The sequence below is a fragment of the Tamandua tetradactyla genome, chromosome 22, assembly GCF_023851605.1.
Source record: "Tamandua tetradactyla isolate mTamTet1 chromosome 22, mTamTet1.pri, whole genome shotgun sequence".
Lineage (NCBI taxonomy): Eukaryota > Metazoa > Chordata > Mammalia > Pilosa > Myrmecophagidae > Tamandua > Tamandua tetradactyla.
The window spans coordinates 17,493,999-17,521,890 of NC_135348.1; the positions used below are offsets into that span (position 1 = coordinate 17,493,999).

The 27,892-nt window shown below is 34.7% G+C and overlaps 1 protein-coding gene across 5 annotated transcripts in view; it reads left to right on the top strand.

Annotated features, from left to right (window-relative positions):
* Positions 1-27,892, top strand: part of LRBA (LPS responsive beige-like anchor protein) — a 1,037,640-nt gene that overhangs the window by 961,423 nt on the left and 48,325 nt on the right. For all 5 annotated transcript variants that reach the window (XM_077139839.1, XM_077139840.1, XM_077139843.1 and 2 more), the window contains one exon: positions 26,407-26,496. In XM_077139839.1, coding sequence (XP_076995954.1) covers positions 26,407-26,496 — 90 coding nt within the window. The remainder of the gene's footprint in view (positions 1-26,406; positions 26,497-27,892) is intronic.

Sequence of the window (27,892 nt, forward strand, 5' to 3'; positions counted from 1 at the left end):
TTCAAGAAGGCATTGTGGATCCCATGGTGCCTGATTCATGGCTTTTACTCCTGGATGTCATGTCCATGTACAAGGGGAGGATAATGATTTTCCTGGCAAAGTTACGCTTAAGGAGAGAGAGGCCACATACATCTGAGCAACAAAACAGGTTTTCTGGAAGTAACTCTTAGGCATAATTATAGGTAGGCTTCGCTTCTGTGCTTACAAAAATAGTCTTCATAAGAGCAAGCCTCAAGATAAGGGGTTTAGCCAATTGACTAGGGAGTCCCTAATGTTTGAAACAGTATTAAGGGTTTCCCTGCTGGTAAAGTTTAAGAGTTGCATATTTTTCCTCCTACCCCTCAAGGGACTTTGCCAATTCTTTTTAATTATCTGCCCAATATACTCTGGAATGTGTCTAGATATTACATTAAACTATACAGAATTACAAGCCCTTGTTTCCATTTTGGGCTCCATGTGTTTTTGTTCTGTAAATGAGCTATCCAGACAGGTTGAGTTAGATTATGTGCTACAGAAAATTTAGGTCTTCAACAAAACAAACCTCTCTTCCTTTGGTCTCAAACATTAGGTGAAGTTCTACAATATAGATAATATCTTCCTTATACAGAATCCTGTATTCTGTTTTACCTTACTCCCAACCAGATCAGGTTTGTCTGATCTCTAATTGAAGCCTGATCTCCTTTTCAGTTTCTTTAACAGTTGTTCTATGTAGCAGTGCTGACTTTCAGAGCTGCAGAAGTCCAACACTGAGTCTTAGGTTTCACATACATATCCAGAGTTCCAGGAAAATACCAGATAATTCATATGAGTATTTTCTAAAAGAGGCCATACATTATTTGTTCTTTTGACCTGGCTTATTTTGCACCACATAATGTCCACAAGGTTCATTCACCTTGTTGCATACCTCACAGTTTTATTCCTTTCTGTAGCTGCATGTGTCAATTTGAAATTGTTATGTATCCCTAGAAAAGCCATGTTTTTTAATCCTCATTCACAATTGCTGGGTGGGATCTTTTTTTTTTAATTTTTAATTTTTTTAAAATATAACAACAAACAAACAAACATTCTTAACATATGATCATTCCATTTTACATATATAATCAGTAATTCACAATATCATCACAGTTGCATATTCATCATCATGATCATGTTTTAGAACTTTTGCATCAATTCAGAGAGAGAAATAAAAAGAAAACAGAAAAAAATTCATACATACCATACCCCTCCCTTTCATTGATCACTAGCATTTCAATCTACTAAATTTATTTTAACATTTGTTCCCCTATTATTTATTTTTATTCCATATGTTTTACTCGTCTGTTGATAAGGCAGATAAAAGGAGCATCAGACACAAGGTTTTCACAATCACATAGTCAAATTGCAAAAGCTATATCATTATACAATCATCTTCAAGAAACATGGCTATTGGAACACAGCACTACATTTTCAGGCAGTTCCCTCCAGCCTCTTGGTTATGGCTTAACTAAAAATGTTTTATCTATTTAATGCGTAAGAATAACCTCCAAGATACCCTCTCAAATCTGTTTAAATTCTCTCAGCCGTTGACACTTATTTTGTCTCATTTCACTCTTCCCCCTTTTGGTCAAGAAGGTTTTCTCAATCCCTTGCTGCTGAGTCCCAGCTCATTCTAGGATTTCTGTCCCACATTGCCAGGAAGGTCCACACCCCTGGAAATCATGTTCCACATAGAGGGGAGGGCAGTGAGTATGCTTGTTGTGTTGGCTGCAGAGAGAGAGAGGCCACATCTGAGCAACAAAAGAGGTTCTCTTGGGGGTGACTCTTAGGCCAAAATTTTTTTTTTCTACCAGTAACATTTTTTTCTTTTTTTATTAGTTAAAATTTTTTTTTTTAATATAACAACAAACACATTCTTAACTTATGATCATTCCATTCTACATATATAATCAGTAATTCACAATATCATCACAGTTGCATACTCATCATCATTATGATCATTTCTTAGAATATTTGCATTAATTCAGAAAAAAAAAATAAAAAGAAAACAAGAAAAAATCCATACATACCATACCCTTACCCCTCCCTTTCATTGATCACTAGTATTTCAATCTAAGTTTATTTTAACATTTGTTCCCTCTATTATTTATTTTTATTCCATATATTTTACTTATCTGTTGATAAGGTAGATAAAAGGAGCATCAGACACAAGGTTTTCACAATCACACAGTCACATTGTGAAAGCTATATCATTATTCAGTCATCATCAAGAAACATGGCTACTGGAACACAGCTCTACATTTTCAGGTAGTTCTCTCCAGCCTCTCCATTACATTTTGACTAACAAGGTAATGTCTATTTAATGCATAAGAATAATCTCCAGAATAACCTCTCAACTCTGTTGGAATCTCTCAGCCATTGACACTTTATTTTTTCTCATTTCACTCTTCTCTCTTTTGGTTGAGAAGGTTTTCTCAATCCCTTGATGTCGAGTCTCACCTCATTCTAGGATTTCTGTCCCACGTTGCCAGAATGTCCACACCCCTGGGAGTCATGTCCCACGTAGACAGGGGAGGGCACTGAGTTTGCTTGTTGTGTTGACTGGAAAGAGAGGCCACATCTGAGCAACAAAAGAGGTTCTCTTGGGGGTGACTCTTAGGTCTTAGGCCTAATTTTAAGTAGGCTTGACCTATCCTTTGTGGGGTTAAGTTTCATATGAACAAACCCCAAGATTGGGGGCTCAGACTATTGCTTTAGTTGTCCCCACTGTTTGTGAGAATATCAAGAATTCTCTACTTAGGGAAGTTGAATTTTTCCCCTTTCTCACCATTTTCCCAAGGGGACTTTGCAAATACTTTTTTACTCACTTTTCAAATCACTCTGGGATTTATTGTGGCATCACTCTGGACAAACCTACAAAATTTTATGCCCTACTCAAGGTTCCATGTATTTATTGTATTCAAATAAGCTGTCTACATAAGTTATATTAGGAACTGTACTAGTCAAAATATAAATTTTGTAACAGATAAACATTTTTTACTTTCATCTCACACTTGTTAAAATTTTAAATTACCATCCATTTTCAACACCCAGCAGTATTAACATTCCTTTGTTCTTCCTCATGCAAAAACATTTTTAAATTTGGACATTCATTAGTATAATGAATGCCTATCATTATACATTCCAGGCATTCCTAGATTATATCATCTTAGTCTTTATCTTCCATCTTTCTTTCTGATTTCATTTGTCCCCCAGTCTTCCTCCCTCTATCATTCTCACATTCAGTTTCATTCAGTGTTCTAATATAATTGTATTACAGTTAGGTAGTATTGTGCTATCCACTTCTGAGTTTTTACAATCAGTCCTGTTGTATAAGTTGTATCCCTTCAACTCCAATTACCCAATATCTTACCCTATTTCTGTCTCCTAATGGTCTCTTTTACCAACTGAGATTCTCCAAGTTTATTTACTAATGTCAGTTCATATCAGTGAGAACATGCAGTATTTGTCCTTTTGTTTCTGGCTAATCTCACTCAACATAATGTCCTTAAGGTCCATCTTTATGGACCTTAAGGACATTATATTTCATAAAATTATGAAGTTTTATAAAATAATACTTACAGTCTTACAGCTGCATAATATTCATTGTATGTATATACCACAGCTTGTTTAGCCACTCCTCTATTGATGGAAATTTGGGCTGTTTCCATCTCTTCGCAATTGTAAATAATGCTGCTATAAAATTGGTGTGCAAATGTCCATTTGTATCCTTGCCCTCATGTCCTCTGAGTAGATACCTAGCAATGGTATTGCTGGATCATATGGCAATTCTATACTTAGCTTCCTGAGGACCCGCCAAACTGCATTCCAGAGCGATTGTACCATTTGACATTTGGATGGGATCTTTTTTATTGTTTCCATGTAGATGTGACCCACCCAATTGTGAGTGGTAACTTTTGATTAGATGGTTTCCATGGAAATGTGTCTCCACCCTTTCAAGGTGGGGTTGCTTACTGGAGCCTTTTAAGAGGGAACCATTTTGAAAAGAGCCAACAGAGCCCACATAGCCAGAGACCTTTGGAGATGCAGTAGGAAAACACCCCCAGGGAAGCATTTATGAAATGAGGAGAGAAAGCTAACAGATATCACCATGTGCCTTTCCAGCTGAGAGAGAAACCCGGAACTTCATTGGCTCTTTCTTTGGATTTAAGGTATTTTTTTCTGGATGCCTTAATGTGGACATTTTCCCAGCCTTAGAACTGTAAACTTGCCACTTAATAAATTCCTGTTTTAAAAGCCTTTCCAATTTCTGGTATATTGCATTCCGGCAGCTTACAAACTGCCGGAATACGCCACACAATATTCCACACCACAGTTCACCTTCTGCTTCTCAGTCAGTGTATTCTTCAGCCACCTCCATCCATTGGGCATCGTGGATTATGTCCAAAGTAAATAATCCACATTTCACCTTACCCTCGCTTAGTTGTACAATCATCAGCACTCTCAATTTTAGACAATTTTCATTGCTCCAGAGAGAAAAATACCAAACACACCCTCACCAAGTATAAAATTCGAACCCCTCCTTAACTCTTTTCCTTACCCCCAATTATTTACCCTTTACATTGCCTATACTGTTGATGTTTTCCTACTAAATGTTTCTTATTTAATTTATAATTAGCAAGTTTTGGAAAGATGGTAATAAGCTCAATTATGGACATAATGAGTTTTAGGCACCTAGAATAGGAAGGAAAAATTGTTTACTTGGCACTTTGATATTTTTGTTTGGAGTATTTTATTTTTACTTGGGTTGAAAATTCAGATTTTGGAGTTGTCAGAGTTTTGATGAAGGTAGATAAAATCTGTCTTTGGAAAGAGTTAAAATAAAAAGAAGACTAAAGATAGAGCCTTAGGATACACAATGAAAAATAAAAGAAGGGGAAAAAAAGCCATGAGAAATATGCTTGGAAGGTGGTAGGGAACATGGCAGGTAAGAGTATTTCAAGAAGAGTTGAATTCTTGAATTAGCTTAATCGGCTACTGGTGATTTTTGTAAGAGGTATGGCGGTGGGGGCAGGGTGTGGAGCCCATATTGCAGAATAAGATAGTAAGATGTGATACAATATATTTAGTGAACAGAAATTTTTAATTATTTATATTAGTTTTTGTACTGTACTGTAATTGCCTGAGAAACAGAAGTACTACATTTGATAGAACTAACAGTCGGCTACCGGTCATTATTATAAGAGGTATGGCGATAGGGGGGAGAGGGGGAGGCCATATTGCAGTACAAGATAGTAAGATGTGATGCAATATATTTAGTGAACATATACTTTAGATTATTTGTATTAGTTTTTGTACTGTAATTGCCTGAGAAACCAAAGAACCAGGTTTGATAGAACTAAATTACAGGTAATGCAAATAGGTTTTAATTACCTTACCAAATACAAAAGCATAAATTACAGTAACAAAAATGGTGTGTTCTAGTGAAGAATTGTCAATTAAATGGAACAGAATAGAGCTTCCAGAAACAGACATATTATGTATGGGAATTTGAATATATAATAAACATGGTATTTTAATAGGATGTTAGGATAGCTGACCAGTTATTTAGTATATCAGTTCGTTTTTAGATCCCTATCTCACACCTTAAAGTGAAAGAAATTCAAAAAAGATAAAAAATTGTATATGTATATATGAAATGTATATGTTTAAGCAGCTCTAATCTCTTAATTTTTTTTATTATTAATCCACTAAGATGTGATTTTTTTTTTTGCAATTTGAATTATTTTATTTTTTATTTTACATGGGCCTGGGTCTCCGGCATGGCAGGCGAGAACTCTGCCTGCTGAGCCACCATGGCCCACCCCAGCAATTTGATTTTATTTCTTCATTTTCCCCACCCATCATATTTGAGGACCAAGTGAATTATTTGTTTGGAATAAAGCTTATATGAATATAAAAATTAAACTACAGAACTTAGCAGAAAATTTGGGGAAATAGTTTTAAAATCTTAGAATGGAGAAGGCCTTTGCTGGCTGACATCAAAAGCAAAAATCATTAAGGAAATTGATAAAATTCAGCTACATGGAAACTGTAGTTTCTGAATATCTCAAAAAAAAAAACTGGAGCAGATAATTTACAAAAAGATGAAATAAAATCACATAGGAAAAATAATTTATCCTCATTAGTAATCAATGAAATTCAATTTAAAACAAAACAGCATTTTTGCCTATTAGATTAACCAAGATTAAAAATGATGAAAATTCCTAATGTTGGTGAAGGTATGAGAAAACAGACAGTGTCATATATTTGATGAGAATGAAATTAGGTTTAATCTTTATAGTAATCTATATGGATTTTTTTTGTAAGCTGCATGGTAGGGTCACATTTCATTCTGTTTCCATGTGAGGATCCTGTCATTGCAGCACCATCTGTTGAATTTTTTGTTTGGTTGATTTTGTTGGTTTCTTTGTTTGTTTGGGAAGTGCATGGGCCAGGAATCAAACCCAGGTCTCCCACATGGCAGGCAAGAATTCTACCACTGAACTACCCTCACACACCCTATAACAATTTTTAAAATCAATCATGTAATATTTACTTAGGGCTTTAAACAGAGTCATTGAGTATGCAAAAAATATGCAAAAAAAAGTTTGGTTGTATGGCTGTTCATAATATCCAACGATAGAGAACTGGTTAAATAAATGTTGGTAAATCCATACAGTGGATACTATACATCATCAAAAATATTGCTCTCAATCTGTCAGTATTGTTATGGAAATATGTTTTACCATATTAAAATGAAAACAAGTCAAATTATGAAACACAAAAACTAAAAATTTTATATGTATATGCAGTGGAAGAGTTTGATATTATTGGCACAAAAATGTTTAGGATCGAGCATTATCTCTGCTTAGCGAGATCTTGGAATTCTTTCATTTTCCACTTTTCTGTATACTAAGAATTGTTTCTCATTAAAATCAGAAGAAAAAAATAGACATCTCACAACTCTCTTTTGAGGGGAAAGTTATCTTTCTTGAGTATCTGAACAAGGGATGTACATTTGCATGAGAATAAGGATTAACAACTTCAATTTTGGGTCAGAGGTCTTTTGTTGTCATTTAATGATTTCTGTCTATGTTCTCAACATTCACTGTTACCAGAGTAGTGTCTGTGCCTAATGGCCTTCATGTAATTTTTTTTTTTTTTTTTTTTTTTTTTTTGCTATGGGCTGGCTGCTAGAATCGAACCTAGGTCTCTGGCAGCATGGCAGGCGACAGTTCTGCCACTAACCCACCATTGCATCGCCCCTTCATATGATTTGTTTCTTTTTTTTTTTTTTTTGCATGGGTAGGCACCAGAATCAAATCCTGGTCTCCAGCAGCATGGCAGGTGAGACCTCTGCCTGCTGAGCCACAATGGCCCGCCTCCCTTCATGTAATTTTTTTTTTTTTTAACATGGGCAGGCACCGGGAATCGAACCCGGGTCCTTGGGCATGGCAGGCAAACATTCTTACCTGCTGAGCCACTGTGGCCCCCTTCATGTAATTTTGATAGGGACAAAGAAACTTGCAAGTTCTTAACTTTTTATTCTCAGAAACCAAAGCAACTCTAATCTCTTAATTTGTTTTTTATTATTTAACCCAAAAGTTGTGAATTCTTTTCATACTTTTAGCAATTTGATTTTTTTTCTTCATTTTCCCCATCTGTCATATCTGAGGACCAACAAGTTCACTTCTACTTTAGGTGAAATGTCTTAGATTTATCACGGTTAATTGTAGTACTTATCGTCATTGACTAAAAGCAAGAAGGCTTTTGGTTTAAGATTAGTGGGCTCTTGAATCTTGGGTTCACTGTTTAGTTGTGTATGTGTGTGTGTGTAACTGGTTATATAAAGGGCTTTAAAATTTATTTATCAAAACAATGCCTATTAACTATAAAAAAATTACATAACACAAAAGTATAAAGTGAAAGAATGGAATACCTCTCTCCTCAAATGTGCACTTTATTAACCAAAATGAGTGTCATGTGCTAGGTTGAGCTATACCAATTCCTAATTAATGTGGTTTATATCTGTACAGAAAAAAAGCCTTTTTCACAGAATTCATCACCTAGTAGCCTTTTACTAATGCTTGAAATTCCACCATTAGAGATAATTCTTTTAGTTAAGAATCTGTTGTTTTTTTTTAAACAGTCCTTTCCAACCGTTCAGCTGCCCGTGAAAAAGATTTTAGAATGGGTTTTGATACAGACACAGGACAGATTCTGGAGCAACCATTGTGTAGCGGGCAGGGGAGGGTCCTGGGGTGTGCCTGGAGGTTGGGAGTTGGTGTAAAGCTTCAAAGGCCAAAATACACTGCAAGTATGTGTTGCGTAGGAACAATATTGATACTGAGCAATATCGTCTCTGCTTTTCTTTCTTGCATTTTGCTTTAAATACCACATTTTCTCTGAAAGTACCATGCTGTCCTCTACTTTTCAAGCAAATACAGTGTAAGTTCAGAAATTAACAAAAGTTATTAATTTCCTTTTGAAATTCAAACTCTGCTATATTTGCTTATCTGTATAGGGAAAAAGGGAGAGCCATGGTATTGCTCAATTTAAAGAATTATATACAGTGGGTCTCATAACATGAAAATGCAATTTTCCTTAAGCCACATTTAGTATCAATGGTTGGTTTTCTCTCTTCCAAATTTATCCTTCCAAAAGCTGTTTCAGCAATGCATAATCACTCTGGGAGGGTCTGTTTTGCAAGAAGCAGCAGCAGTGTTTAAGTTTACATGACCCCAGTTTCATGACAGCAGTAGCAAATCAGATATCTTATCCAAGGAAAAGCATTTTTGGCTTAGAATTCAATCACTCTCCTGGTGGGAGTCAGCAGCTTATTTCAGCTCTAACACTGCTGCAGAACACTGTCTGCAGTGAATCTTCCAGAAAGTATAAACACAATTGGTATTTATAGCATTTTTAACATTTGTTAAATAGTTGGGGGAGTGGTCTGTAAGCCTGTTTTAAGCAGGTGGGGCACGAATCTTTGTTGTTACTGCAGTGGACTAATAGTAGGACATGATAACAATGGTTATAGCAGTAGGGTAAATTAGAAGTGTTGAATACAATAGTTAGGATTTCATGCAACCACATTTTAAAGTGTTGTAGAAATAAACCTGAAGCATCTCTGGCCAGAAGTATGTTACACAGATGACATACATGACACAGTGCAGGGTAGGAACAGAACAATGAAAAGCCAAATAAACAGTAAGGATTAGTCAAGATTTAATTGAAAATCTACATTAAAAAATACCATACAATTATGCCAGACTTTCTTATTTATCAAAACCACAATTGTCAGATCAAATTTCCCTTAGTTAACTGAATAAGCATCAAAGTTATCAGTGAATCTAATCTTTATATTTTGCTGGTTATTATGCTTATTGTTTACCTCCTAGTTAAATAAGTATAGTTAAATTATATACCTAACAGCATAAAGCAAAGTATTAATATTTTTATTATTTTTTTCCTACCAACAACCTAAGGAATAGTGAGCCACTCTGTTAGGCTGATGACTTTTGCTAGGAACACTTCCTTCCTTTAGGCACTATCTTCATTTTCAAATGGGAGTGTGAAGAGTAGTCTCAAATCAAGTGACTGAATTTTGTGCTCTAAATTTTAAACTAAATTTCACCCTGTAGAATGACTCTGATGAAAAAAAATGGCAGACTTGAAAAATTTATGTAAAATTATTTGAAATTATGGCAGATTTCTAAATATTTAGAGTAGCGATGTTGCTTTCTTTTTTTTCTAAGATGAGGAAGTTTACTTAGAATTACTTAATACTTTTAGTTTTCATTATTGTTGAAAGTAGCAACCCAAGGTTTCTTAGTATTTGTGAAAACACTTGAATCAGGTTCATATTTTTCAAATGCTAAGTTAAACAATGTCATAAAAGTAAATTTGTTGTCTTATTTCTCTCCATCCCTGTATTTTGTAATTGGAGAGGGAGAAATAGATATTGTGTGTGTGTCTGTGTGTGTTATCTTTTGAGGCTATAAATTCCTGAGGTCAAGGATCATGACATCTAATCATTTAATCCCTCACCGCTCCTCATTTTATATTCTTATACAGTGGATTCTCAAAAATAGTTTTGAGAAAGTAGGCTAATTCTTACCAAATGAATGATTGACCAAAATGATTGCTTCTTTCCATGACAGTTTAAGCCTATTTGTCTGGTTCTGAGAAATAACTTAACCTTCTAAATGCAGAAAATTAACTCTCGTTTTGTTTTTTTTTTAAAAACTTTTCACTATGTCTTCATTGTGTTTAGTTCTTAGCATTGGCAACCTCTTTGAAGCAACATTCCACTTATTTTTCTAGGCTGGCTGCTTTATCTACTCATTTCCAGTAGCCAGAGATGTAGGTGTTTTGAATGAGCACATCAGTGTTCTAGACAGAGATACTGTTTGAAATTATCCATGAACACAGTGCCTCTGAACATTATTGAGTGACGTTTGTTTCTGTTCGTTGAGTCTGCTCTGACTAGCTGGTTTCTTTCAGATTGGCAGCTAGGATTATGCTGCAGTAGATGGACAGCTACAAGAACTGGAGATTGTATTAAGGCTGTGTTGTGCCTCCATTTAATGTGCCTGGAATGTAAGGGCTCATTTACAAGACACTAATGGGAAAATCTATGCAGACTCTTACAAATTATAATGATTTCATGTTTTACCTTAGTAAATTCCATGATAACATCTGAGTAGATATCAATAAAATATTTCCCCTCCCCTGATTCTTATCACTACATTTTAAAAATGTTTTCCTTTATTTAGCAAGCTAGTAATTCTTTTTCCTATTTATGTGCAAGATATCACCTAGATACCTGATGAATTTGAGTGCTTTTTGGAGAAAAGCACTGTTTACTTAAACAATTTATATACCTTCCTAATTATTTAATTAATATTAAATGATGGCAAAACATTGCTAAAACTAATGGTTCACTGGAAGTCAGGTAGGAATATATTAGGAAATAAACTGAAAATAACAAAATTAACTTTGTAGCAAGATCTATTGGATTAAAATTTTTTGGTCAGTTTGACAACTAGAGTTGTTTTTTGTTGGTTAAAAATATTTCTGGCTTCTATGTTAATGGAAAAATTAAACTTCATAGAGCCGTATCAAATGTTTGCAGTTTTTTTTAGATTTTCATGTTTTTATAGTTTTGGATAATTTGAAATCTAGGTTTTTTTTATTATTCTTTATTTCAAAAGCAATATATGCCACAGTGGTTCAACAAGCAGAGTTCTTGCCTGCCATGCCAGAGACCCAGGTTCAATTCCCAGTGCCTGCCCATGCAAAAAAAACGAAAAAGCAATATATGCTTATTGTCAGATGTCAACAGTATAAAAATGAGGAAAGTATAAATTTTTATTGTCATTCTTCTCATCCCCCACCCACCAGAGATAACCCATGATAATAGTTTTGTGCATATTGTTCCAGATTTTACCCATGTGTATTCGTGCATGTGTAGTGTGTGCTCATAAAACACATATAAATGTATGTGCCCGTATAACAAATATAAGTATATAGCTAGATACACATGTATGTTTTATGTATTTGACTATATATTTAGTTTTATATATGTGAGATCATACTGTATTGGGAAATAGAAAAAATGTTTAAAAATATGACATTTATCAATATATTGAAATTTTCTGACATTAGCAAAATTAAGTTCTAGAAGGCAGGCTTATCTATATACTTTGATAATCAGGAATTTTTCTTTTGTCAATATATCGCAGAACTAATTTCCATGTCAAATACATTCAGCTCAATGCACTCATTTTAATGGATGCATAACATTCCATTATGATAGTTTATTTAATTAGTTTTCTACTGATAGCAAATTAGCTTTCCCCCAATATTTACCATTAAAAAGGATGATGTACTAATGATCTTTGTATAGAAATCTTTTTGCTTTTATATTTTTCCTTTTATAGGAACATTTGGTAGATGTAGAATCAATAGCTCAATGTTTACATGAAGACTAAAATTGGACTCTTGTCTATATTCGTAGATACTTTTGTTTGCATTTGATTTCTCAAAATTAAAAAATAGTTAAATCATTCCAAGTCTAAATTTACATAGAATTACATCTTTCGATTTAATTTATTTCTTCACGCTCTTCCTCTGTTATAAAAAATATTTTGCTGGTTAAATGTCCTGTGATCTATATTTTGAACACAAGTATATTAATTTTATTTTCACTTGAAAGCCTCTTTCTCTTTTACATTTAAACTTTACAAAGTTTGAATTCTTTTTTTTTTCCCTAGGGCATTTTAATTTTAAAAGATGGGATTTAAATGATTTGAGTTGGATCCCTTATGCTATTTTTTAGAGTTTATGAATTTATTGCTCTGCCCACAGAACAGGAACTCTGTATTTCTTTCCTTAGGTTTGGAGGAAATCTGATTTTGAAATGTATCTAAATGGTGCTTTGCCAATTTTTTTTTCACCAATCAGAGGTGTTATCCAAATGGGATCATATTTGTTACAATTGATCATACTCTCTTTTGGAAACTTCATGCCATTTTTATCAAGTATAATTACTTAATATGGGTCCTCTTTTGGCCTTAGTAATTAATATTAGGAGGGGTTTTGTCCTTTAGGAATTAAGTACAAACTTAAGCACATAATGACCAAGTAATCTTTTGACTAGAATTTTTTTTTTTTTTTTTTTTTACTCGCTGATATCAAAACTAGATTTTAACAGTGGTCCCAAAAGGTAATGCAGCTAGTCAAGTAGATTATTAAGTAAAGTCATTAAGATTATTAAGTAAAGTAATTGTTTTGAGTGGCTATCTGTCAAATATCTGGCAAATTGCTCAGCAGCTTGTTCAAATGTGTGGAGAGGAAATGTGGCACAAGTATGATATATAACAGAAATCACTGGATGGGCTCATCGTGACCCTTTTTTTTCATGGGCAGGCTCTGGGAATTCAATCCGGGTCTTCAGCATGGCAGGCGAGAACTCTGCCACTGAGCCACCGTTGCCCGCCTGTGACTCTTTTTTAAATATTGAAGAGTAAATTAATTTTAAAATCCAAAATATGAAGTCTTGTTTGTATTTGTAAACATCTCTTGATGAGGAAGCAGACAAGAATCGTAAATCAGCCTTCTAGAACTTAATTTTGTTGCTATCAGAAAATTTCAATATATTAATAAATGGCATATTTTTTCTTAAAATTTTTTATATTTCCCAATCCCACTTTTATAGTGCTTTTAAATGTAAATATGTGAGGAATGAAATGCAATTTTAGAGTTGTGTGCTTAATAAAAACAATATACATATATTTTTAAGTAATTGCATCCATGTTTGTTTTTTCTCTACCCATCCCCCGTCTTAAAATAAAATTTTACAACACTTATTGTTGCTTACTAAGTGTTGTACTGAGTAACTTGTTTCCCCAATTAGATTAAAAAGCCTAGAGACTAAAATAGTCTTTAAGTTGATGCCAAGTATTACATTGTCATTAAGCCAAGTCCACTTTACTTTCATTTTATTTCTTCTCTTCATTTCTTTCTTCCTTTCTCTCTATCTAGTGCAGTGTGTGTGTGTGTGTTTCTGTTTATATTGCATCTCTTTCTCCATTTCTAACTATAAAATCATACATGTAGGCAGTAGTTGGCACAGAAAACAATAGAATACACAGCTTATTGAAAATCTCTTCATAATATTTCCATTTAGAAATCCATTAATAAATTATATAAGTAGTATTTGAAATGCTGTTTATAAAATATAAATATGTGATTTTACTGGAATGTCTCTAAGTATTTGCATAGTCTTTTTATTATAACGTATTTTAATATCTGGAATGCTGCCTGCTGAATTCAGGTTTTATTATAGAAAGTAGTAACAGGCTATTTACAGAAATAATTGGAAATTTATGAATAAGAATTTAAATAATAAAGCAAGCTCTTTAGTAGCAATGTTTTAAGGGAATGTTTTATTCAATATAGGCTGCTCTTTAATAATAGTCTGTATGTCTTAGCCACATTCCTGCTGTATTAAGTTGACTTGTATGGCTCCTTTCAGTAAATATCTATTGAGTACCTACTATGAGCCAGGCCTCAAAAGCACGGAATTATTTGACAGTCTCTGATCTCAAGGAGACTTGTAGTAAAATTGATAATACAGAAAAATTAAAACAATAATTAGAATATTAGGAAAATAAGTGGCAGGAATCTGTGACAGGGCTCCAAGAGCGACGGGTAGGTACAGCAACGGTCTGGATGAGGTCAAGAAAGATCTCCCAGAGGACAGAGATGTTGGATCTAAGTCTTCATGAATGAAGCAGCTGAGCAGAAAAAAAGGAAAAAAAATAATTTATACAAAGGACTAAAGATGTAAGTCATTACGGCACCTCACATCTTACTTTAGAGAGTGTGAAAGGTACAGTGGCAGGGGATGAGGCTGGAAGCATAGGGAGGAGCTAGATTACTTCATTATTATGAACAGCTGGTAAAATATGAGTGCTTACTTAATACCAGCCAGGTACTGTGTTAAGTCGTGTGTGTGTGTGTGTGTGTAATAACATCAAAAACTTACTGCCTTTTCAATGCCAAGAACTGTTCTAAGTGTTTTATATAATCTTATTTAATCCTCACAACAGTCCAATAAAATACTCACTATTATTTATTTATTTATTTATTTTGAGAAGACAGGGCATAGATAGTTAAGTAATTTGCCCAAGATAACTCAGCTATTATGCAATAGAGCTAAGATTTGAATCCCTGCAATCTAATTCCAGTATTTGCATGCTTACCACTCTGTTATGATGCCACCATGATAAGGAATTTTGGTGGGAGGATTTCAACAATCAAATTTGCAACTATAGAAATGAAGATCTCCTTGCAAATCAGGTCGTGTTCAACCCCTCAGAAGAAAGATGACGGCAGCCAACCAGTGCTTATATTTTGATCATTGTAGGATATTTTTATTCTTAGTGAAGCCTTATTTTAGAGGTAAAAAAAAGATCACTTAAAGACAGGAACACTCTTATTTTTCAGTAAATCTATCCAGCATATTGCCTTGATCCTCTAAAATAATCTAAAACCAGCTATGTTAATAATTTTTGAAGTTGGCTGATAGATACATGGGGCTTCATTATACCATTCCATAATAACAAACTGATTTTATTATTTTTTTATGCTGTGTGTGTGACAGGGGTCATATTTCATTCTTTTTCCCTGTGAGTTTCCCCTTACTGCAGCACCATCTGTTGAATTTTCTTTTGTTTGTCTTTTGTTCATTTGTTTGCTTGTTTGTTCGGGTAGTGCATGGGCTGGGAATCAGACCTGGGTCTCCCACATGGCAGGTGAGAATTCTACCACTGAACAACTCTCACACCCCCCAAACTGATTTTTAAAAGAGATTAAACTCTCAGTGAAGGAGAGTTCATTAGAAATAGTTTAGGTATTTGGTAGAGTTAAGCCACCCTATTACCTACTCACATTCCTTATACCTGTATGTCCGCTGTAGTTTCAAACTTCAATTATGCCTCTAAATTTTCCATTGCTCCATACAAAGGGCTGAAGGGAAAAGTGAACAGAGGGTGAGAAATAAAATCACTTGAGGGTGCCAGAGACCCGGGTTCGATTCCCGGTACCTGCCCTTGTAAAAAAAAAAAGAAACTCACTTGAGGTGCTTCTTCAAATCATGCATATTCCCCGAAAGAATTTTCACCTGGCCCTTAAGAATCAGTGCTATGGTGACCCACTTGAATATTGTCATGTCCCTCAGTTGTGTTGGGCTCAAAAAACGAGATTGACACCTTCAGTGACAGCTTCCAAAGCATCCTCGAATGATTCTTTTGGTCTCTTTATAACAGCAGCTACCAGACTTCACTCATCACTACCCCCAACCATTTTGCCCTCATATTAAGAACTGTGTTTATCTTTCCAGCTTGGTTTTGTCCCCAGTACAACCCAAGACAAGGTATAAGGATTCTGGATTAGGATGCTGCATAATGAGCACTCAATAAAAATTTCTGTTGTATGAATACTAAGTGCAAGGTACTGTCCTACCTGCTCCACACTAAGATAAATGGCATTCTGACCCTGAAACTATAGTATTGTTGTAGAGACTGAAGAGTACTCTAGGGAAAGTTAAATGATAGTACATGGAAGCCAGAATCAAGTGTGTTATCAGCATTATGAACAGGCTATAAGATTTATGGAATATGAGACCAAAAGAGTAAAACTCAAGCGGGATTTTCTAGAGAGGGGTAGGACTTAGAAAATTGAGGATAGGGGTGACCATTCCAGGAGGGGCAGTAGCATGAAGGTATAAGACAGAAATGGTTGTTTATTTGAAGAATAAAATCAGCTTGACTGAAATGGAACACTTGTAAAACGGAACAGGATCAAGGATTTAAAAAATGAGAGTTAAGAAGACCTTCCATACCTAGTTTTAGGCCTTTTATCTTTTAAGTAGTGGGCATCAATTGATGACATTTAATCAAGGGAATACTGCATAAAGGAGAATTTGGGAAAACTCAATTCTACAGGGTAAGCTAAAACAAGAAACTGATAGAGAAAAATTAGTAAAGACTCTACAGGTATTGTGATAATCAATACTTAACAATACGGGGGCCCTGAATTCAGAAAGGAGTGACCAACATGAGAAACATTATAAAAGAAGTAATTGATTATATATTAAAGAAAGAGGTAAAGTAAAAAATATTGGTAAGATTCTGAGCATAAAAAAAATTATAAGAGGAATATAACCCTTGACTGAAGAGTGCTAGAGTAAAATTAATTTTCTAGACTTTAGATATGTTAATATTAAATGTGCTGAGACATACACATAGTAGACATAGAGAGCCAGCAGGTAAAAATGTGGATGAACACGTTATAGAAATGGACAAGCATCTGGTTGGTGATAGATCTGGAAATCTTTTGAACAGAGGTAAAGTTTAAAATCAGGACACTGGGGGAAAAAATGCCGGGAAAGAAAGTTTGGATGCATGGGGAAGAATAGAAGTCAACAAAAACAGAGAAGAAAGGAGCAGGTTGGAGACACAGGCTATTGTAAAGCTATGGAAACCACAGAGGAGAAAAATGTGAAGAACTTAGGATGTGATCAACAGTGTAAATTGTTTCAAAATATAAAAATAAATAAAAAATGGCTGATGAGAAAGAACACTACTATTGATCCCACAGAAATAAAAAGGATCATAAGAGGATACTATGAAAAATTATAATCCAAAAATTAGGCAACTTAGATGAAATGGACAGATTCCTAAAAACATACAAACTCTTTATGCACTGGCTCATAAAGAAATAGAAGATCTCAACAAACCAATAACTAGTAAACAGATTGAATTGGTAATCAAAAACTACCAACAAAGAATAGTCCAGGACCAGATGGCTTCACAGGGAAGTTGTTGTTTTTAATATTTTTATTGTGAAATATAACATATACAAAAAAGCATTTAAATTTCAAAGTACATTTTAACAAATAGTTATAGACGTATTTCAAAGTTGGGTATGGGTTATAATTCCACAATTTCAGGTTTTTCCTTCTAGCTGCTTCAAGGCACTAGAGATTAGAAGAAATATCAGTATAATGATTCAACAGTTATATTCATTTGTTAAATCCTTTCTTCTCTGTTATATCACCTCCTTCTCCTTTGATCCTTCTCACAATTTTTAGGGCTATTAGAGCTATGCCCATTCTAACTTTTTCATCGTGAAGCAGGTGTTAACAGTTTGGGATAAGAGGATGGAACTAGTGATGTTCTGGAGAAGCTGTCCCCTCTGAGTTTCAGGATTATCGGACCTAGGAACCATCTGGAGGTTATAGGTTTCTGGAAAGTAAACTTAGTGTGTGAACCTTTTGTAGAATCCCAGATAGAGTCCTAGGTATTCTTTAGGGTTAGCAGGAATTATGTTGGTTGGGGTTTGGCAAACCATGGTAAATAACAATATCTAGGTGAAACTTGCCTAAGAGTAGCCTCCAGAATAACCTCTCAACTCTATGTGAACTCTCTAAGCCACTGATATTTTATTTTGTTACATTTCTTTCCCCCATTTTGGTTAGGAAGGTTTTGTAAATTCCAGGCTCATCCACAGGGGAGTTTTTACCAAACATTCTGTATTAGTTAGGTTTTCTAGAGAAACAGAATCAACGGGAAACACTTGCAAATATAAAATTTATGTAAGTATCTCACGTAACTGTGGGAATGCAGAGTCCAAAATCTGCAGGGCAGGCTGTGAAGCTGACGATTCCGATGAAGGGTGTGGACAAACTTCTCAGGTAAGGCTCGCTGGCTGAAGCAGGAAGGGAGCCTGTCTCTTCTGAATCCTCCTTAAAAGGCTTCCAGTGATTAGATTAAGCATCACTCATTGCAGAAGACACTCTCCTTGACTGATTACAAATGGAATCATCTGTGGATGCAGTTGACGTGATCATGATTTAATTCTATGAAATGTCCTCATCGCAACAGACAGGCCAGCACTTGCCCAACCAGACAAACAGGTACCACCACTTGGCCAAGTTGACACATGAAACTTACCATGACACATTCCAAGAAGAATTAGCACCAGTCCTGCTCAGAGTCTTCAATAAAACTAAAGAGGAGGGAACACTCTCTAACTTATTCTATAAAACCGATCCTCCCTCAAACCAAAGGTAGATAAAGATACTACAAGAAAATGAAATTACAGACCAATGTCTCTGTGAATACAGATGCAAAAATCCTCAACAAAATACTTGCAAATCAAATCCAACAGCATATTAAAAGAATTATACATCATGATCAAGTGGGTTTTATGCCAGGTATGCAAGGGTGATTCAACACAAGAAAATCAATTAACATAATATACCACATTAACAAATCAAAGAGGAAAAACCGCATGATCATCTCAACTGATACAGAAAAGGAATTTGACAAAATCCAGCATTGTTTCTTAATAAAAACACTGTAAAAACTAGGAATAGAAAGAAATTTCCTTAATATGATAAGGGCATATAAGAAAAGCCCACAGCTAACATACTACATAATACTTAATGAGGAATGATTGAAAATTTTCCTTATAAGATCTGGAACAAAACAAGGATATCCATTGTCACCACTGTTATTCAACATTGTGCTAGAAGTTATAGCTAGGATACTTAGTCTCGAAAAAGAAATAAAAGGCATCAAAATTGGAAAAGAAGGGGGACAACTTTCACTATTTGCATATGACGTGATCCTATATATACAAAGTCCTGAAATATCTACAACAAAACTACCAGTGCTAATAAATGAGTTCAGCAAAGTGATGTACAAAATCAACACATATACACTAGTAATGAGTAATCTGAGGAAGAATTCAAGAAAAAAATTACTTTACAGTAGCAACTAAAAGAATCAAATATCTACAGATACATTTAATCAAGGTTGTAAAGGATCTATACAAATAAAACTACAAAGCAGTTCTAAAAGAGATCAAAGAGGAGTTAAATAAGTGGAAGGGCATTCTATGTTCATGAATTGGAAGACTAAATATTGTTAAGATGTCAATTCTACCCAAATTGATTTACCGATTCAACACAATCCCTATGAAAGTTCCAAAAGCATACTTTGCAGAAATGGAAAAACCAGTTATCATTTATTTGGAAGGGTAAGGGACCCCAAATAACACAAAAACATCTTGAAAAATAAATGAGAAAGTTAAGGACTCATACTTCCTGACTTTAAAGCATATTACAAAGCTACAGTGGTCAAAACAGCATAGTGCTGTCATAAAGATGTATATACTGACCAATGGAATCAAATTGAGAGTTCAGAAAAGTACCCACACATTTATGGATAATTGATTTTTGACAAGGCTGCCAAGTCCACTCAACTGGGACAGAACAGTCTCTTCAACAATTGGTGCTGGAAAAACTAGTTATCCATATCTAAAAGAATGAAAAAGTACCCCTACTTCACACCTTATTCAAAAATTAACTTAAAATTGGTTAAAAACCTAAATATAAGACCCAGGACCATAAAACCCCTAAAAAAAATGTAAGTAAGCACCTTCAACATCTTGTGGTAGGCAATGGTTTCTTAGACTTTACACCCAAAGTACAAGCAGTGTAAGAAAAAATAGATAAGTGGGACTTCCTCAAAATTAAAAAACCTTTGTGCATCAAGAGACTTTGTCAAGAAAGTGAAAAGGGAGAAAATATTTGGATAACACTTATCTGTTAAGTGTTTAATATCTATAATATATTTAAAAATCTACCATCCAACAAAATTTTTAATTTTTTAAAAATTTTAAAATGGGCAAATGACTTCAATAGACATTTTTCAAAAGAGGAGATACAACATCACTAGTTATTAGAGAAATGCAAATCAATACCACAATGAGCTATTATTTCACACCTACCAGAATGGCCACTATTAAAAAAACAGAGAACTATAAGTGTTGGAGACGATACGGAGAAATAGACATTTGTTGCTGGTAAAATGGAAATGGTGCAGCCACTGTCTCTGGGGAAGTCAGTTTAGTGGTTCCTCAGGAAGCTAAGTATACAATTACCACATGATCCAACAAATCCTACTACTAGGTATATACCCAGAAGAACTGAAAGCAGGGATGCAAACGGACATTTGCACACTGATGTTCATAGTGGCATTCCTCACAATTGCCAAAAGATGGAAACAAACCAAGTGCCCATCAACTGATGAAAGGATAAACAAAATGTGGCATGTACATATGATGGAATATTATTCAGCTGTAAGAAGGAATTAAATCATGATGCATGCAACAATATAAATGAACCTTGAAAAACATTATATTGGGTGAAATAAGCCAGACACAAAAGGACAGATATTTTATGGTCTCACTAATTTGAATTAATTATAATGAACAAGCTCTTGGAGCTAAAATCTAGAGTATAGGTTACCAGGAGATAGTAAGAGGATAGAGAATGGGGACTTGGTACAGAATTTTTAATCACATTGGCTGTAAATGTTTGGAAGTCAATGGAGGTGATGGTAGCACATTATTGTGAGTATAATTAATGGTGCTGAACTGTGTGTGTGAATGTGATTGAAAGGGGGAGTTTAGGATCATGTATGTCACTAGAAAGAATGCTAGAGGATAAAACATGGGACTTTATAACACAGTGAATGCTGTTGTGGATGATGACTGTGGTTAATAGTAAAAATATTAGAATGCTCTTTCATGAACAGATGTACATCACTATTACAATGTATTCATTATGATGAATACATTGTAATACCATTGTAATAGGGTGGTATATGGGAAAAATACACATGATGCAAACTATGAACTGTAGGTAACATAATATTTTAATATTCTGTCATCAATTGTAACACAAATGCTAGGTGTCAGTAACGGAGGTGGGGTATGAGGGGTATGGGGTTTTCTTTTTTGGATTTGAATGATAATGTTCTAAAATTGATTTTGGTGATAAATGCAGAATTGTACACTTTGGATGGATTATATGGTGTATAAATATATCTCAATAAAACTGTTTTTTTTAATGACATGAGTTTAGAAACAATGGAGAGAATCTGGAATTATCAGTTGATGATATAAAGTGTCAGTATGAAATTTTGAGATCATAGTAATTATACTACAATCTTATATTCCATGATTTCACAGTTGAATCTTTTTATTGCATTTTATTTCCAACAACTTAAAGGTGAGTCAAGAAGTAAATAAAGCATTTGTGTCTAAGGATTTTATAGCCTTTTTAGAGGCCTTGAGGTCTTAGAAAGAAAATTACTATTTAACCTATGTGGAATAACACTGGTTTCATTCTGTTATTGAGAATAATCCAATCACTGTATCATATGACTTGAAAAGTCCTTTTCTTCAAAGTCAGTAATATGCAAATTTTATTTTAAATTGTAAGACTTCTAAAAAGTATTAAAAAGAGATTGGTGTTTTAAAAATCAGATCATCATCCATATATTTTTCATTTCAAAACAAGATATGTAGTATTAAAACCAATTACAAAAAATTATTTCTTTGGTATGAATTTATATGTGAAAATATCATTATTCTTTCTTTATAGTATATGGTCTAATTACCATTCTCTCTTTAGAACTCTCATCCTATGATTTCCATAATATCATCCCATCTTCCTTTTCCTTCTGCCCCTCTGTTGCCGCCTTCTCTATTTCTTTATTATTTCACCATATTATACCCTAAATATGAGTACTTCCTGAGGTTCAGCTCTAAGTCCTTACACGTCTGTATACACACAATGTATACATTGTGTGCATGTATATGTGTGTGTGTATGTGTCATGTGTTTGACACCAGAAGCTTAATGAGTTGTTTCAAATTAGCTTCAAAGAGCCCTAAGATTTCCCAGAATTGTCTCAGGGGCTGCTGCAGAGACTTATTAAATGTAGCGCCACCATTTCAAAAATAGAACAGCCCCATCTATGTTTTTTGAATATCAGGCTTTCTGTAAGATTTCATTTAAAAAAGGAAATTAAAATTTTCACTTCTGCTGCATTTTAAACACACACATATACACAGGGAGAGAGAAAAAGTTCAAAATCCATTATCTTAAGTTTCTGTTCTGTATGGATGATACCCAAATTGATACTGCTCATCTGTCATCTGAGGGCCAGTCTTGGACTTTCTTTTTCCCAGTAGACATCTCTATCTAGATACATGGCTGTCACTATCACCAGTCACTAAGACCTGTTGATTTTTCCTTAGGTCATGGTTCTCACATTAATCCCTTTCTTTCTATTACCACAGCTTCCACGAATTTTGAATGCACTATTCCTTATGTTTAGACCAATCTCTGTACCTTCAAAGAGATCTCTCTTGTCTCTCGGCTCTTAGACCTGCAGTATATTTTGAAATCTTCAGTGACTTCACTTTTGTATGATAATCATCGTCTTCCTACATAAAATCCTGAAGCATTTCTTTCTTCCCTATTTAGTTATGTTAAATGGGGATCACCCTGTGCCCCAAACTTGATATAGCATTTTATTTAGTGTTTTGTATTTGCTTGGTACTATGCTAAGCACTTTATTTGCTTTACTTATTTAATTTTCCAGAGGATTCTATAAGTGAGGTGTTAATTTTATTTCTGTTTCATAGATGGAGAAACAGACATTAAGCTACTTGCTCAAAGTCAAACAGCATATAAGTGACAGAGCCAGGATTAACATTCTGAGCCATCTGACACCATAGAGAAATGCTAACACAGTCTGTTCAGGGGTCACCCCCCTTTAATGTGGATATAGGCATGTGGATTACTGGGCAGGGACCACAGGGAAAAGCAGTCAAGGGAAAGAACACTGGCTTTGCCAGCTGTTCTTGAAAGAGACTGAAGGTTCATATCATGAACTCAACCCATAAATTCATATGTCATAAAATGGCAGGGCTGCTACCTCCTCCTTTTAGGCTTCAGGTTACCATTTTTGTGATTTCTTCCACCCAGTTGTCACTGATGCTTAATCATAAACTGATTTCATACGATCAAGAAGTATTTTATATGGTGTTTTAAAGATGATTTCGTTCCCTATCCCCTGCCTCCTATTGGCTTCTTTTCTTGTTATTGAAGTCTAGGGCCGACCTTCTTTACCAAAAGGGGAAAGAGAGAAATGAAACACAGTAAAGTGTCAGTGGCTGAGAGATTTCAAACAGAGTTGAGAGGTTAAACCTGGAAATATTTCTTACGCATTATATTGATATCCCCTTTTTAGTTTATGGTGTATTGGAGTGGCTAGAGGAAAGTATCAGAAACTGTAGAGTTGTGTTCCAGTAGTCTTGTTTCTTGAAGATGATTGTATAATGATATAGCTTTTACAGAGTGACTGTGTGATTATGAAAACCTTGTATCTGATGCTCCTTTTATCTACAGTATGGACAGATGAGTAAAACATATGGATTAAAATATATATATATGGATAAAGATATAAACAAATAATAGGGGGAACAAAGGTTAAAATAAACTGAGTAGATTGAAATACTAGTGGTCAATGATAGGGAAGGGTATGGTATATATGAGTTTTTTCTTTTTTCTTTCTTTTGCTGGAGAGATGCAACTGTTCAAAAAAATGATCATGGTGATGAATACACAACTATGTTATGGTGTTGTGAGCATTGATTGTGCACCATGTATAGAATGTTTGTATGTCAAGAATGTTTGTGTGTTTGTTTGTTAAGGTTTACAATAATTAAAAAAAAAAGTCTAGGGCCAACCTTGTCTCCCATTGTTTAAAATCAGTCCTTGCCTAGCCAAGCTGTTCTAATTGCATCTGAATACACTTTGATCACTGTAATATTGATAATGACAATGATGAAAATAAAGTTAATTTATTGATTTCTTCCTTAGATTGTAAACGCATCATTTTCCTGTGTTCAGTCTTAACTCTAGGACCTGATACTGTACCTAATAGATAAAGAGGCAGGATAGCTTCAAGTATGAGCTCTAGAGTCAAGTTGCAGATTTTGACTGCTATTTAATTACTCTTTTACCTTGGACAGAATAAAATTCTTTGTGCATTAGTTTCCTTATATATAAAATGGATATATATAAGAATTAAATGATATAAGATAGTAAGTCACCTAGAAAAGTTCCTGGTAAATAGTAAGTACTAAATAAATGTTTGTTGTTATTGTCTTTTGCAGGCCTCAATGAATCTTTTTTTTTTTTTAACATGGGCAGGCACCGGGAATCGAACCCGGGTCCTCGGGCTTGGCAGACAAGCAGTCTTACCTGCTGAGCCACCATGGCCCACCCTCAATGAATATTTTTGATGGCATACTGAGTCTAATCTGTGCTAATCACTTTTCTAAATTCTTTACATACATATCATTTAATCTTTAGTGTAACACTATGAGGTGGGAACTATTATTATCCACATTTTATTGGTAAGAATATTGAAACAGGTGAAAGAATTTATCCCAGGTCACATAGATCATACGTGGCATGGATTGAAGATTTGAACATGGTCTGACTTCAAAACCCATGCTGCTTCCACCATACCATTCCACTTTCACATGGAGCTGCTTTCCAACCTTTTCTGCATCAGCAAGTCCTAGAGCATTCCCTGAACTCACTGGACAGACTAACCTCTAGGAACTTGTTTCATACAGTACATCAAACTGTTATATAACCTTCCAAGAACATTTTGCCATACTTCCTATGTTAGGAATACTTTCTTCAATGACAGGAACATTAAGACCTACTAGTGCTGTGTACATAGTTGATGATCATTGAATGCATAAATGAATGAATGCTATTATTTTTCCTCATAAGATCCTTATGAAGATACTACTAGTGCTATCCTCATCAAATAAAAAAGGAAATTATTGAATATTTCCTTGTTTTTGATGTATTGACTGCAATGTAAAGGTTTTGCAGAAAACATAAAATTTGAAGAGCCATTTTCTTTTCTTAGGGATTAAATAAATAGCATGATAACAAAATATTCTTTTATGAATTTGAGGGGTTTTCATCCTTTTAGACTGGAAATTAAGAACATTGACTGTCATGTGAATGTTGAAGTTGTCTTTATATATCCTTGCTTCCTTACCTTCCTTCACCCATACTGTAGCATTTATTCATTCACCCAGTATAGGGATACAACAGTGAAGAATGTGGATAGGGTCCTTCTTGCCAATCAGCTTGTGTTTTAGTGGCAGGAGATAGGCATAAGCAAGCAGACAGATAAAATAATTATGATAGTGATAGCATCAGGCATTTAGCAGTTTCCTATGATGAGATAGTTATTGGTGTTTGGAAAGTAGGCATCTGTGCTAGGTATACGGATAGGGGAGTGCCTTGCAAAGGGTGCCTGCACACATTTTTCGAAAAGGGTGCAAACACATGTTTATTAGGTTTAGTCAGTTTCTGGTTTAACCTTCTTGTGCTTGGATGCCTTTACTTACTAGGTTCAAAGGGACTGTCAACAATAATGCTCTTCCTATAGAAAGAGTAATGTAATATTAAGCCATTTTCACAGGTGGTATGTTTGTTTTTTCCTCCTTTCCACTTCCCAGGAAGAAATGGGGCCTAGAATCAAAGTTGCAATAAATTTTCCCCATCCCTCTAAAAGATTAGCTTTTAGCCATCAGGGATGATGCAAAGAGGAAAACCAAATGCAAAAAAACAGAGATGATGCCAAAAAGGATAGTTTCTGATTATAATATCAGGTTTCTGTTTCATATCATTGAGCAAGATGAGAAAGTTTTGCAGTATTTTATAGGAATAGCTTCCACAGGACTAAAGAATGATGTCACCTCAATGCCTTTGCCAGGTGCTTAGCCCCACCGTGAACACACAAGGTTTACTTTCAACATGAAACAAGCCAGAAGTATGGAATGACATTTTCAGGTGACAGTTGTGATTCTATTGCCTGTAATTAGCACCTCTTAACTCTCAAACTTGCACATGGTTTTTCAGGCTGTTGAAGCTCAAATCCGAAGTTTTGGACAGACGCCTTCTCAACTACTTATTGAGCCCCATCCTCCCAGAGGTTCTGCCATGCAAGTGGTGAGTATTGCTTTCACTTTCCTCATTTCTTGCCTCTCTTTGAGACCATGCTTGGCATTCATAACAGTCTTTCATAGTGTTTCAGATTCTTTACCACATCTGGGCAATTCTGCTCTTCTTACGCAATGTTTTTTAATCTGCTAACAACCAGCAAACATTATTGCACGCTCCCTTGGAGTATTTGAGAATGTAAACATTTCTCCAGACCTCTAGCATTCCATCAGTTCATGTTTTGTGTTGCAGAATTGAAGGTCCATGATTGTCATGTATCCTCAATGTAAAAAGAACTCCAAATGTAGGCTTATAAATTTTCCGCTTTGAGTTTATGAGTTTCTGGATTACTTTTGTTATTGTGCTTATTTTTTATATCCCCATGCTTGTTTTTTGGCTTGGGAATTTTAAAACTAATTTTGTTAGGTAGAATACTGTTACTGAGGGTCAAGGACCACAGGAAAAAAAATGATGGCCGTTGTATACCAAGCCACCCAAAATTTAGTGGCTTAAAACTATGACTTATTATTGCCCAAGATTCTGAGTGTTAGGTAGGCATTTCTTCCGATCTTTTCACTTGTATTGTTGGAGACTGGGCTGGGCTGCCTGGGACTCGCTTTCTACATGGTCCTTCAGCCTCCAGGAGATTACAGCAGGCTACTCCCATGAAGACAGAAGTAGCAAGCCTTCTTGAGGCACACTTTCAAACTCACTCAACATTGTTTCTGTCACTTTCTATCAGTCAAAGCAAGCCACAAGGCCAGCCCAGAATTAGGGATAGGGAAAATATCATGACCATTCTAGATTTTATAGTTCCTGATGTTGCAAGGAGGAAATGCTTCAATAAGAAAAACAAATAACAAATATTAAATTGCATAATAAAAATAAATACAATTTTTGAAACAACTGCCTTGTAGATATTTTTTCTTGAATTATGCTTCAATAAAGCAGTTATTCATTACTGTTTTAAATTAAGCAAGAATATTAAAATCTGTTTCCATATATATACTGAATAATTTTAGATAAATTCTAATTCCATGTTGACATTGTGGTTTAGTGATGATAGATTTTTGATGCTGAGAAGGAGAGAGTAACAGCCAAAGAGACAAGAAATAGAGATGTGGACCTTTCTACCTCTGGCTCTCTCTCTTTTTTTTGTTCCACCTACCTCTTCCCATTTCACCTCCTCCTCTGTATCTTTTTCCCTTTGTCATCTTCTTTCTTCTTCTTAGGCTTTTTCCCCTCCTTCTCTACTTATATGAATTGGCCATGATAATAAACTAAGAGTATTTTTTAAATTATTTTATCACTTTTTCCCCTAAGTGTTTTTCAACAGGTGAAATCAGATGTAGATGAACATAAACGGTGACTCTAGTTAGCAGAAGACTGCACAAAAAGCAAACTC